At 30.6% G+C, this 12,218-nt stretch overlaps 6 protein-coding genes across 7 annotated transcripts; 1 reads left to right on the top strand and 5 right to left on the bottom strand.

The window, feature by feature from the left end:
• Nucleotides 1-97: 97 nt before the first annotated feature.
• Nucleotides 98-1,875, top strand: Art1 (arginine methyltransferase 1). Its single transcript, XM_075728478.1, has 7 exons — nt 98-307; nt 368-739; nt 797-945; nt 1,007-1,094; nt 1,153-1,419; nt 1,488-1,609; nt 1,674-1,875. Exons 1-7 carry the CDS (start codon nt 289-291, stop codon nt 1,755-1,757), a joined length of 1,101 nt encoding a protein of 366 aa, XP_075584593.1. The 5' UTR covers nt 98-288; the 3' UTR covers nt 1,758-1,875.
• LOC124492528 (tissue alpha-L-fucosidase) lies at nt 1,791-3,326 on the bottom strand. Its single transcript, XM_047055445.2, has one exon. The coding sequence runs from the start codon at nt 3,250-3,252 to the stop codon at nt 1,888-1,890; it is 1,365 nt and encodes a 454-aa protein (XP_046911401.1). The 5' UTR covers nt 3,253-3,326; the 3' UTR covers nt 1,791-1,887.
• A 219-nt stretch (nt 3,327-3,545) lies between these two features.
• On the bottom strand, nt 3,546-5,631 carry LOC124492532 (dual specificity protein phosphatase 22-like). The gene is made up of 6 exons (XM_047055449.2): nt 5,535-5,631; nt 5,357-5,476; nt 4,279-4,347; nt 4,157-4,212; nt 3,844-4,075; nt 3,546-3,769 (listed from the first exon to the last, which is right to left on the bottom strand). The coding sequence occupies exons 1-6, from the start codon at nt 5,541-5,543 to the stop codon at nt 3,755-3,757; spliced, it is 501 nt and encodes a 166-aa protein (XP_046911405.2). The 5' UTR covers nt 5,544-5,631; the 3' UTR covers nt 3,546-3,754.
• Nucleotides 5,632-5,792: 161 nt separating this feature from the next.
• Nucleotides 5,793-6,297, bottom strand: LOC124492028 (uncharacterized). Its single transcript, XM_047054789.2, has 2 exons — nt 6,171-6,297; nt 5,793-6,112 (listed from the first exon to the last, which is right to left on the bottom strand). The coding sequence occupies exons 1-2, from the start codon at nt 6,217-6,219 to the stop codon at nt 5,793-5,795; spliced, it is 369 nt and encodes a 122-aa protein (XP_046910745.1). The 5' UTR covers nt 6,220-6,297.
• Rad17 (Rad17 checkpoint clamp loader component) lies at nt 6,283-8,263 on the bottom strand. The gene has a single exon (XM_075728427.1). The coding sequence runs from the start codon at nt 8,166-8,168 to the stop codon at nt 6,387-6,389; it is 1,782 nt and encodes a 593-aa protein (XP_075584542.1). The 5' UTR covers nt 8,169-8,263; the 3' UTR covers nt 6,283-6,386.
• A 133-nt stretch (nt 8,264-8,396) lies between these two features.
• On the bottom strand, nt 8,397-12,099 carry LOC124491980 (cholinesterase). 2 transcript variants are annotated; one of them, XM_047054728.2, is made up of 9 exons: nt 10,986-12,099; nt 10,242-10,922; nt 10,010-10,184; nt 9,750-9,940; nt 9,563-9,692; nt 8,937-9,513; nt 8,788-8,880; nt 8,569-8,721; nt 8,397-8,431 (listed from the first exon to the last, which is right to left on the bottom strand). In XM_047054728.2, exons 1-8 carry the CDS (start codon nt 11,598-11,600, stop codon nt 8,580-8,582), a joined length of 2,604 nt encoding a protein of 867 aa, XP_046910684.2. In that variant the 5' UTR covers nt 11,601-12,099; the 3' UTR covers nt 8,397-8,431; nt 8,569-8,579. The 2 variants fall into 2 exon arrangements, with proteins under 2 accessions (XP_046910684.2, XP_046910683.2); XM_047054727.2 differs by having other exon boundaries at nt 8,418-8,721.
• Nucleotides 12,100-12,218: the final 119 nt, after the last annotated feature.

Genomic DNA, 12,218 nt, shown 5'->3' with positions numbered 1-12,218 from the left:
ATTTTTCAATGTTTATAAGTTTTTTTTTTTGTTCGGTTGGCAAAATCAAATGAATTTCAGTACGCTTATTTATGAATGGTTTCTATTCTATCCATTCTTCTCGCGGCTTGTTTGGCATTTCTTGTTCGCTTTTCAAGCACGTGTCTCAAAAAACGTTCATTCTTGTTTTCTTTTTTTTTCTTTCTTGCATGATCATTTTTTTGGTTAAAATCTTTTATTAATAACAGCAACAATTATTAGTCAATTAGTAGTTAATTTATCATAAATAATTAATATTTGATATAAATAATGGATATTGATATAAAAAGTAAGAATTTTTTTAATTGACAATTTTGAATGTTTAATATTTTTATATAAAATTTATTAGATATTGCGGTCAATGGAGAATCGCAGGAAAAAATGGCTTGTTCAAATTGTGGCTGTAGTGAATTGGTACCTGTTAATGACACTATCAAAGCTGATGATATGACATCGAAAGATTATTATTTTGATTCATATGGACATTATGGAATCCACGAAGAAATGCTGAAAGATGAAGTCAGAACAAAAGCATATAAAAACGCTGTCATGATGAATAGACATTTATTTAAAAATAAAGTTGTTCTGGATGTTGGCTGTGGAACAGCAATCTTATGTATGTTTGCAATCAAAGCCGGTGCCAAACATGCCATTGGAATCGAATGCAGTTCAATCATCGACGTAGCACGAAAAATTGTTGCTGACAATAACATGTCTGACAGTAAGTTTTTCCTATAATTCATATTTCATTTCACCATTAATTTGTGATATTTCATAGAAATTACATTGATCAAAGGCAAAGCAGAAGAAATTGAATTGCCAGCTGAATATCCCAAAGTAGACATCATCATTTCTGAATGGATGGGCTATTGTCTATTTTATGAATTGATGTTGAGTACGGTGATTTATGCCCGTGACAAATGGCTGGTATGATTTTGAACAAACTAAATTTTAAAAATTAAATTTGTCGTTTTAATTACGGTTTTAGGCTCCAAACGGTATGATATTTCCAGACAAAGCTCGCCTGTACATTACAGCTATTGAAGATCATCAGTACAAAGATGAAAAAATTAATTGTAAGATCTTTATTCTTCTGAACATTTGCCATAATTAAACAAAAAAAAATTTTTCAAGGGTGGGATAATGTTTATGGCTTTAACATGAGCGCCGTTCGTGATCTTGTAATCAGTGAACCATTAGTTGATCTAGTTGAACCAAATCAAATTGTGACCAATTATTATAAAGTAAAAGAAGTTGATCTTTACACGGTCACCATTGATGATCTCACATTTGAATCGAATTTCAGTCTGATCGCAAAACGTAGCGATCATGTCCATGCATTGGTAACATTCTTTTCGATAGAATTTAGCAAATCCCTCAAAACTATTGGATTTTCTACTTGTGAGTTTTGTTCGTTGTTTTATTCTTTATCGATTCTAAAATGTAGCTTTTATTATTGTTCCAAATAGCACCGGAACATCGTACGACGCATTGGAAACAAACCATATTTTATATTGATGATTATATGACCATTGCAAATGGGGAAGAAATCGTTGGAACATTCTACATGGCTCCAAATCTCAAAAATAGAGTATGTATATCGCACATTTTTTTTATGTTACAACTTGTTAATTTTTTTTCTCGCTTTTTACTAGCGTGATATGGATATCAAAATACACGTTGATCATCGTGGTGAATTGGAACAATACAATAATAGTTTTTTGTATAAAATGCGCTAAATGAAAATTGTTTAAATAACGAATCAATGCCACTATTGCTGGTAATGAATTTTTTTAAAATTTTTTTCGGTAAAAATAATCTTTTGATTAAATTATAATTATAAAAAGTATTAAAAAATTGTTTATATACTCAAACATGAAATTTAAAACTGTATGCATATTTCAATGTATCACCTGGGATCCATTTTGGAAATTTTACCAATGTTCCATTAGAACCTGGACCAAACTTGATTGACTCCGATGAACCTAGCATGGTAACCTGATCCACGTCATTATAATCAATACATTCAAATTCCAGACTACCTTCATGCGGCCATTCGAGTGTTATTCCATAGATTGCATCAGATTTCATTGTATAAAATGTTTGATTATTCTTTGATATTTGACATTTTTCATATATTTGACTTTCATAGATTGCGTCTCCATTGATTTCCAGCCATTCTCCTAATTGTGATAAACGTTCTTCAAAAATGGGCATTATTCGTCCATCTTTACTAGGTCCAGCATTTACTAGAAAATTGCCACCAAAACTGATGGTTTTTAAAAGTTGGTGAATTAATTCATCAATGGTTAATAGTTGATCAAGAGATGCTTCTCTTCTATAACCCCATGCAAATTGATCAACACTAATGGCACTTTCCCATTTATGTTTGGGTAATGAATCTGGATTATTGCGATCAGGACCATCAAAAAAACCACCATGTTTATTATGGCAATTTGTTCCCCATCGGTCATTTGTAACAATTACATCTTTCACTGGACTGTCGTTATAAAGCCATGCAAGAATATCAGTACTATTCCAATAGGTATCATTATAGACAGCATCACCGTCTGACCATAAAAGATCGGGCAAATATGTATTAATTAATTCTTCCAATTCCGGTCGAGCTTTTAATCGTACATATTCATGTGTAGTATAATTGTGTTCCATATCTCTTAAATATAATGGATGAAACCATTCGAATAAAGAATAATAAAGGCCAAGATGAATGTTGCCAATTTTTCGAATGGCTGCGCTGAATTCGCCAACAATATCACGTTTAGGACCTAAAGCCATTGAATTCCATTGGAATGAATATGAAGATGGCCATAAGGTGAAACCTTCATGATGTTTAGTAGTCAATACAGTATATCTGGCACCAGATTTTTTTATAACTTCTGCCCAATGAGTAGCATTAAAGAATTCTGCCTGAAAATTGTTTCCAAAGTCTGCATATGTGAAATTTGGCTTGAAATTATCTCTCATGAACCGTAAAAGTTGTGCATGTTGCCATACATATGGACTTGATGGATCACGCCAAAAATCCCAGAACCATTCAGAAACATAAGAAGGAACGGAAAACAATCCAAAATGTATGAAAACGCCAATTTTTGCTTGATCATACCATTTGGGCAATGGGCGAGCATCCAATGATTTCCAATTCGGTTCATAATGAACACATTGAACGGCTATGACAAAATTTATGATAAATAAAATTATAGTTGATGAACGCATTTTTTATCGTTTATTATTTTCGTTCAATACGACGCCTTTAATAAAAGTATATTCACTCATTAAAAAAAAATTTATTTTCAATCATTTATCAATTTCTTAGAAAATTTATCAAATCAGCCAAATTGTTGAGTTTAATCTTAACAAGTATTGAATATGTCAGCAAAATTGATAATAATTATTGTTTTGTTTTGTGGTCATTAGATTATTTCGCCTCTATAATATTTTATCATTTCAAGAGCAATATTCCATTTTTTTCAAATTAAAAATCAAAATCTTTGATACAAATCTTAATATATTTTTGATCATTTTATTAAAATTTGAAAAAAAACCTAGTATTAAATCAAAATTGATATCATAATTTATTGGCACCATTATTATTGACAAAAGTTGATGTTTTAAAAAAATGAATCACTAATTTTGCTATTCAAGTGGCCATTAATCATTCATTCAATCCACCATCATCTGATATTTGTTTTGATGTTGTCAAAGGATGATGACTTGATTATAATCTTTGAATCTTGAAAATTTAATAAAATTGAAATTAAAATATAAAAAAAATCCCTTTGAATAACATATAATAAACACATTTACCTCGATTTCATCGTTAGCTATTAAACCAAAATGATATTCCATCACTATACGATTACGTTCTTGTCGTAGACGATATGTTTCAAAATCTAAAAGTTGTTTATAAAATCCTGGATTTGGTGCAGAAATTTGTCGAATATTTCTTATTAAATTAAGGGTTTCGTTACAATTGAATTTTGTGACCGAAGCAAGATATGCTGCTGCAATAGTTACACTTCTTGATATACCTGCCAAACTTAACAAACAAACAAACAAAAACAATTTGTTGCATCTACTATGATCTCATTTGTATTAAAAATATATAATATTTTCATACCAATGAATTAATACATTTCCACCAGTTAACCGAGCTTTATGAATGAAAAAATTACACTTTTTTTCAATTCATCACTTAAATGATTACAATGTTATGTATAAATAAACAATATATTGACTCACTTTTGGAATATGTTTGATTATGTTCTGATGAGGAGAATCCGCCAAACAAATGCACAAATATTTGATACCCTATAATAATGAGAATATGATAAAGTATGATAAATTCAAGAAAAATTCTTGAAATTCTCAAAATGTTAGCTTCACTTTCTGAATTATTAATAATAATTCTATATAATTCTCTATTGTCTTGAATAAAGAATCTAACTTGATTACAATACCATAATCAAGTTCCATATTTTTTTTTATTAATCTTAATATGATTATAAAGCTAATTAACTATTAATTCATGTTGAACAATTATGAAAAAAAATTCCGGTCCAACCATTTATTATGATAAAAAAATTTTCCTACAACAAAATGTAATGATTCGTCATGAATACTAATAATTTTTTTCGTAAATTATTACTTTGACTAAGTACTACAATTACATTTGGATTCATAATGGGAGACCAGAAATTATGCTATGAAACCTAAACCAGCATTTTTTTCATATTTCATTTTAGATGATGACGTATATGATTTCAAACACAATAAAAACACACAAACACAACTACAACGACAAACAGAAAAAAATCGCCTAAATTATTGTCATGGATCGGCAATAAAAAAAAAATATGAAAGCCAACAAGGGCGTTAGCGATTATTAGCGTGTATAGCAATCATCATGATCATAGCCATACACATACATTCACAATTAGAATAAAACAATAACAATGAGATATGTTCATTGAATGGATCTAGTTTTACTAGGCTCATAAATATTAAAAAAAAATCGATAAAACAATTGAAAAGCCAAAAATTCTAAATACATTCTGGTTATTGATTGATTCTGACACAATCATCATTGAAAGATGTAGTGATGGAAAAAAAATAATTTTTCTGCTCTTCATTCATCGATTCTATATATGTTGAATGGAAAAAAGAATGACAAATTATGAAAAACAAAATACTTTAAAAGGATTGATGCTATATTTATATATATATAGGAGTTTGTGAATCAATAATTGTACGTTTAGTTTGTCAATTAAACTATTGGACATTAATAATAAAGAAATTATTATCTGTTATTGTATCTAACCTCAATTTGATGGCTATTTTCCGTATCCAGAATAGAAAGTATATGTGTAATTGAATTGATTTTCAGTTGTTCATGATTTTTGGCTGCTCGAATGTTACCAATATAAAGACCATGGATAATCTATTTTTTTTCACAAGATAATAAAAAATATTATAATGTAAATTCGAATATTACTTACCCTGTCCATAGCATCATTTAGATTTGAAAATGAATAAACACAACTTGCTATAATAAGACATATTATATGATTCGTTCAAGGTACGCGCCAAACACTTAATGATCCAAAAAAAAAAAAATCCAAATGAATTCATTTTTTTCGTTCATTTTTATTTTATAATTTGACGCCGGCGCTCTTCTTATATATATATGAAAATCACTAGCTTTTATTTATTTGACATTTATTATTAAATGAAATTTAGAATCAATGTTAATCTAATTATAAACCACATTGACAATACAGTACACTATCATTACAATCATTAGCAACAGAATATTCATTACGTTGTTGGAAATAACTTTCGAAACGTTGATCATAGGAAAAATTATAACAAGTACAAGATGTATATTTTCTTCCAATACTATTGCAATAGCTTTGACAATATTTTGGATCACATGTCGAACAATGACAGAAACGTTTCAATAATGGTATTGGACGGCTGATAGATAGACGTGTACGACAGGTTCCAAACGAATAGCCATAACTCTGGCAATATGAAGTACATTGCTGACTTACCAGGCAATTTTCTGGTGGTACAGCTGTGAAAAAAAAAAATTAATTCAACTTAAATCACAAAAGATGTATGAATTGAATTACCGAAAACATTGATTGAAAGAATCAATATTAAACCAAAGATAAAATACATTGTCAATTTTAAGCAACGTTCATTTCAACAAAATGAATAAAATTTAAATGAATGATTGTTCAACGGAAAAAATCATATTTATTATTGCTTAGGTGTGTAGTGATAATTTATTTTTTTGTTATATATGTAAACATGTGAAAAAATATATGGCCATAAAATTCAACAATTTAGTCGGAATCATCTTCGATTTGAATATCATCCTGTTCAATGATCTCCATCAATGACGATGAACCGGTTGTAGAAACTAAACAATTGTTGGAGTTTGTTTCCAATGATCGAAAATCGATTAATTGATTAATGAAATTCAGATGTGGATGATTGTTTGAAAAATATTTGTGAAAACATTGAACCTCAGGTATAATGTCCAGTATTAAATTTTTTTCATTATCGAATTGAAAAAATGAGGGATTTGAATTTCTTAAATCAGCAATTTTTGCTCGGTAATTAGTGAGGATTTTATTTAAATTGAATGTTTTTGGTGGATTCAGTGATCGAAATTGATTTATTTTCTTTTCATGACTGAGCACAGGTTTTTCAATATAATTTTTATAGGCATAATTATCACCATTTAAATTGAATAACATTCCACGAATGGCAATAGATGTTTGAATATCTTGGAATGAATCTCTTTCACTATAGTTATCGATTCCTGAATATGTCGAATCACAAAGTGCTTGAAGGCAATTGGAACATTTTTCTAGATCATATGGATCATGGATAAAATCTTGATAATTTTCATATACCCAATCAATCAATTGATCATATGAAATGTTGGCCAATTCAGCAATTTCATCTGGTTTACATTCTTTCAATGGATTTCTTAACTTGCTTTTATCGCAGTTGGGATATTTTCGAATATATTCAATCACAAACTCTTCACTAGTTTCCAAACGTTTAGCATATAAAATTTTGGCGATGGCATGTGATAATGTCAATGAATCATTTCGATCGCAATTGATGGAGTTAACATTTTCTCGAGGAGCACGAATGGCATATTTTAATTTTTTTGTTCTTTTAACATTTTTATCTGATGATGAATATTTGAATTGTAAGTAGTTTAAAGCATGACGAACATCACCGGAACTAACTGAAATAATTTCTTGAATTTGAGATCTATTCAATGAATTTCCAACAGGAAAATTTTCGATAACTTTTGATAAACAAGTGTCACTAATTGGTTTAAAAGTGATTGTTTTGAAATTTAACAAATTCATTATGTGTTTTGGGAGTATTTTTTGTTCTAAATTTTCTCCTTGAGCAGTCGACGAAATAATGAATACAATTGGGACAATCATAGCTGATTGGTTCGATTTCATTTTATATGATTTCAATTCTTCATGTAATAAATCTGGTTTTGTTAGAAAAATGCCAGGAATTTCTTTTATTATGAGGATTTTGCGTTTATTATTCCTTATATCATAAATGGAATTTCTATATCGATTTAAATTGTTCAGAAATTTCTTCATTCGATTCATTTGATTTCCATCTTGATATGACATGATGACATTGTTTTGTGTTGTAGTGTTTTCATCGTCATTAACAAACAACGTCGAAATGTAATTATCGAACATGGATGTGACCGGTAATTCTTCAATTTTTATTCTCAATTCTCTAGCCAATACCTTCAATGTGATAGTCTTTCCCGATCCAGATGGACCATTCAAAAGCAAAAACGGTGATTTTGTTTGATGATTCGAATGATCAAAATATAACATCATCCAATCTTTCAGTTCATTTAATTTAGCTTTAGAGACAGCCAACTCTTTGGATGATTCTGGCTGGTGAATATTGTCGGCTATTGGAATAACATCATCGTTGTTGCAATAATCAAATGTACGTTTAGTAGGAGAATAGGATGCATTTGAAAAAACTAACTTATTTACTTGACTTTTATTATTCTTTAATGGTGATGAATTTGAACCTTTTTTCCACCTAGACATGATTGTCATCAATAAAAATGAAATGAAATGAATTTAGTTATTCGTTATTTGAAAATTTTAATGCTGATGATGAAAAAAAGAACGTAAACATACATAGTTAGATAATATTCTGATAGATGTCGGAATTTTATGAAACAGATTTTTCAAAAATAATTCGATTTCCATCTATTAGGTTTGGAATAATACGCCATCTGTTGGACGCAAAAGCAATCATAGTTAGCCAAAACAGTGCATAAAGTTTACGAGATTTTTAAATAACGGCGCCAAGGCAACTATAGTTTTTTATATATATAAAAGCGAATTTTTAACAAATTATAGAGATCGTTTGAAACAAAAAAAAAGAAAAAAAATATTGATGTAGTCAGATAAAAATATGTTACAGAATGAATTTAAACAAAATATTATTTACACAATAATGGTTTAAACTTCAGTATGTCTATCATATCTTGGTGAATATAACTTTTCCATAGATCTAGTCTTATGATTCGAATTATTCATCATTACAGACGGTGATTGAGGAATATATTCATTGTTGTTACGATATCGCATTGTTTGAATGTAACTTGATAAAAATAAAAAAAAATACAAAATGTTATTTTCTCTGATTTATCAATTAAAAACTTCTTACTTGAGATTATTTTCCGAATTTGCACGAGCCGACGCGGGAGCATATGGCTGATCTAGAACAGGAACTGGAACATATTCTTCGGTGTATCTATAGCTATAATACGGAAAATTATTAGTGAAAATTTTCCATTTATTTTTATAAACTATTACCTTTTTGCTCGACAATAAAGGCATGAACACATCAGAGTAAAAAATAGAAGAACAATCAACGTGGCCAAAATGCTCCATGTTGCTGCACGATAAATTCTGAGTTCATCCAAATATGGCTCAACAGTTGGCATCCAAGTAATTGGAGCCGTATCAACCAGTTGAGTTACGTATGAATTCCAGAATTGAGCCGATTTCTGTTTATAATTTCTCCACATTGTAGATGTTGAATATGGAAAAGTGATCAATGTCCAATCTGAATTTTCCCAGTCACTTGTGAATGGTATATTTGTCGTATAGTTGGTTGAATTGATGGCTAAATATTGGAGATTATTTAAAGACATTGGCTTCCAAATAATCGTATTAAATAAAGCGTATGGAGTTGGACCACAATTCCATGCATTAGATGTACAAACTGGCTTTTTGGCAAAATTGGCCCAGGTTTCCATGAACAATTGACTAATATTTCGATCTTGTTCAGTCCATTGAGCTAAATCTAATTTTAAAGCTTTCGGATAAAATCTTGGATCCATGAAAGGAGCTCCAGAAGCAAGCAAATATTCGGTATCGTGTGGAACACCTAAAAAAAATTTTTGGTTATTAAGATTTTTCAGCTAATAATATCTTACCGATCCAGGATGGAAGATTAAGACCTTGAATCGTATAATTAAGCATGTACATATAAGTAACAACATTATTTTTGAGCATCAATTTGACCATTTTATCATTCGGTGATGTATACCATGAGTCAGTAATCATCTAAATGAAATTTAAATAAAATTCAATTCATGTAAAATTAACAATCACGATAATTACATCGATAACACCTTGACGTATCAAAGTTTTATTCTCAGGGTCGTTCCAAGGTGAATACATAAATGTAATTGCGCTAACCAATCTATCCTGATCCAAAGTATAGTTGTAAATTTTAACATAATCTCTTACACGTTTGGTGAACTGTTCCTGATCGATTTCATAATTTCGTTTTTGTAATTCTTCATCTGAAACTTTAAAATTTAATCAAAATTTAATTTTACTTGTTGCTTAAAATTGTTAGACAATTAATTATGACTTACACAATGATTGTGATCCTTCATCTCGGGTAACACCACTCATATAAGCGAAATCTGGATCGAATGCGAGTAATCGTTTATTCAAAATGTTTTCAGGCAATTCTGGTAGTAATTGTGAATCATGAGTTCGTGTGTATTTATCAACAACAGGTGCCCAAGCAAGCCATCCAACATCAGGCTAAATAAAGCGATTAATTCAATAATCGAAAAATTGCAAAAATATAGAATACCATACCTTTATCTCAGTGGTAGTAAAATCAGTAGCAGATCGGCTTTTCAAGCATTCGACTAGGATATAACTGGTACGAGTTGAACATCCAAATGCTCGTCCAGCAATGACCGTATTGTTTCGCATGTAAAGCGGATCCTTGATGATGGCCCAATCAGCCACTGCTGCTCCACTTTGAGCGATTACTCTTTTAATATATCTTCGAGTCAATGGAGATAAAGCCAACAAACCGGCACTTGCAGCACCAGCATCTGGTCCAAACAAAGTGATCCGATTTGGATCACCATTAAAATTGACAATAACTTCGCGAACAAAATTAATGGCTTGCATCTGATCAAAAAGGCCGTAATTCCCAGCCGATGAATTATCTGAAGTAGCCAAGAATCCAAGTAAACCAATACGATAATTAAATGTAACGACAACAACTTCTTGAGTAGCTGCCAACATATGGCCAGGAAAAATATTTCCAGAACCATGATCAAAATGACCGCCATGGATATAAATCATTACAGGATATAATGATCTTGTTTGGGTTGCAGCCCATGGTGTGAAAATATTCATATAGAGACAGTCTTCATCGGTAAACGGAATTCCCAAATCAGCGTGGACATATCGTTTGTATTGGGGACAAGCAGCTCTATATCGATCGGCTCGAATCGAACCCCATTGATCTGGAACCAAAGTTCTCTAATAAATAAAAAAACACCATAATTAATTATAAAGAAATTATTATAATTTATTTTAAGATACTTTGAAGCGAAGATTATTCTTTTTAGTCGGTGGTTTTGCATATGGAATACCAAGAAAAGCCGTTACATTCCTTCTGAATTGAGTAATCGGTCTATATTTGTGTGGTGCTCCAATTGGTACGTATTGGGCTGGACGTGGTCGTTCATGTTCCGGAACACCAGGCTCATCACACAAATAAACCACCCGACCTTCGACTGTTCCGTATGGGGTGGTGACTGTAACAAATTCGAGTAAACCTTCTTTCACTGCCTCACGACAACGAAGATCGCCAGGATCCTCGATTCTATATCTATTATAAGTATTTGGTGTTACTGCCGAATAACGAGGATCATATTTATTGATCGGTTCTAAAGGACGGTTCGGATCTTGATACATGATTGGATAATGGCCCCATTGGCCATAATTAGATACTGGATTTGGTCTTGCAGTGAAATAAGGATCGATTCGATCACCGGCATAAATATCGGCGAAAGTTGAATAGATATATGAATTGACAAGAATAAAAATGACTAAAGATGCCATCCAGGTAGCAGTTTTTGTAAAGCATGACGTTTCAAAGAAAAAAATGAACACATTTGGATTTGATTTGGTTTCCTCTCGTCTGATTGGACGCATGATTTTTTTGTTTAAAATTAGAAGAATCTTGGGAAACTTGATGAATAAAGCACAAGAGTCGAATGGGGATGATGAGTAAACAGGAAAATGTATCAACAAATCATTAATTAGTTTTTCACCAACACATAATGTCAACCATTATTCATAATCATGATCATGATGATTTATGTTGACAGATGAAATGCTTCCATTCAAGCGTAGTATTATTATTAAAAAGATGATCAATTATATATAATCAAAGACGATATTTCACTCCGCCTTTCATTCATTTACAAATTCATCAAATTATTCATGGCCTAATGAACAATGATTGGTTGAATCATCAAAAATATGATTTGAATTTGTGTGTATGATCTTAATTAGCAAAAAAAAAACCGATTAATGTTCATTGAATAAATCCGAAGAAACTATAAGCTATTTTTTTCATCTTGTACAAAAGTTTAAGAATCGATGCATTTTTCCAAAATCTACGATTGAATGATGAGCATCAGATTTTTTTTTGTTGTAATCGATAGTGATAGTGATTATAATATTTGTCACTATAGTAGAAAACACGCATTTTTGTTACGATTTCCATGGATACCATTATTGATTGCGGTGTTTGTTTTCGGTATGTGG

The sequence above is a fragment of the Dermatophagoides farinae genome, chromosome 1 (genome assembly GCF_024713945.1).
Source record: "Dermatophagoides farinae isolate YC_2012a chromosome 1, ASM2471394v1, whole genome shotgun sequence".
NCBI classification, from domain to species: domain Eukaryota; kingdom Metazoa; phylum Arthropoda; class Arachnida; order Sarcoptiformes; family Pyroglyphidae; genus Dermatophagoides; species Dermatophagoides farinae.
Note: the sequence above shows the minus strand (reverse complement) of the source record. Positions and strands in the feature narration are given on the sequence as shown.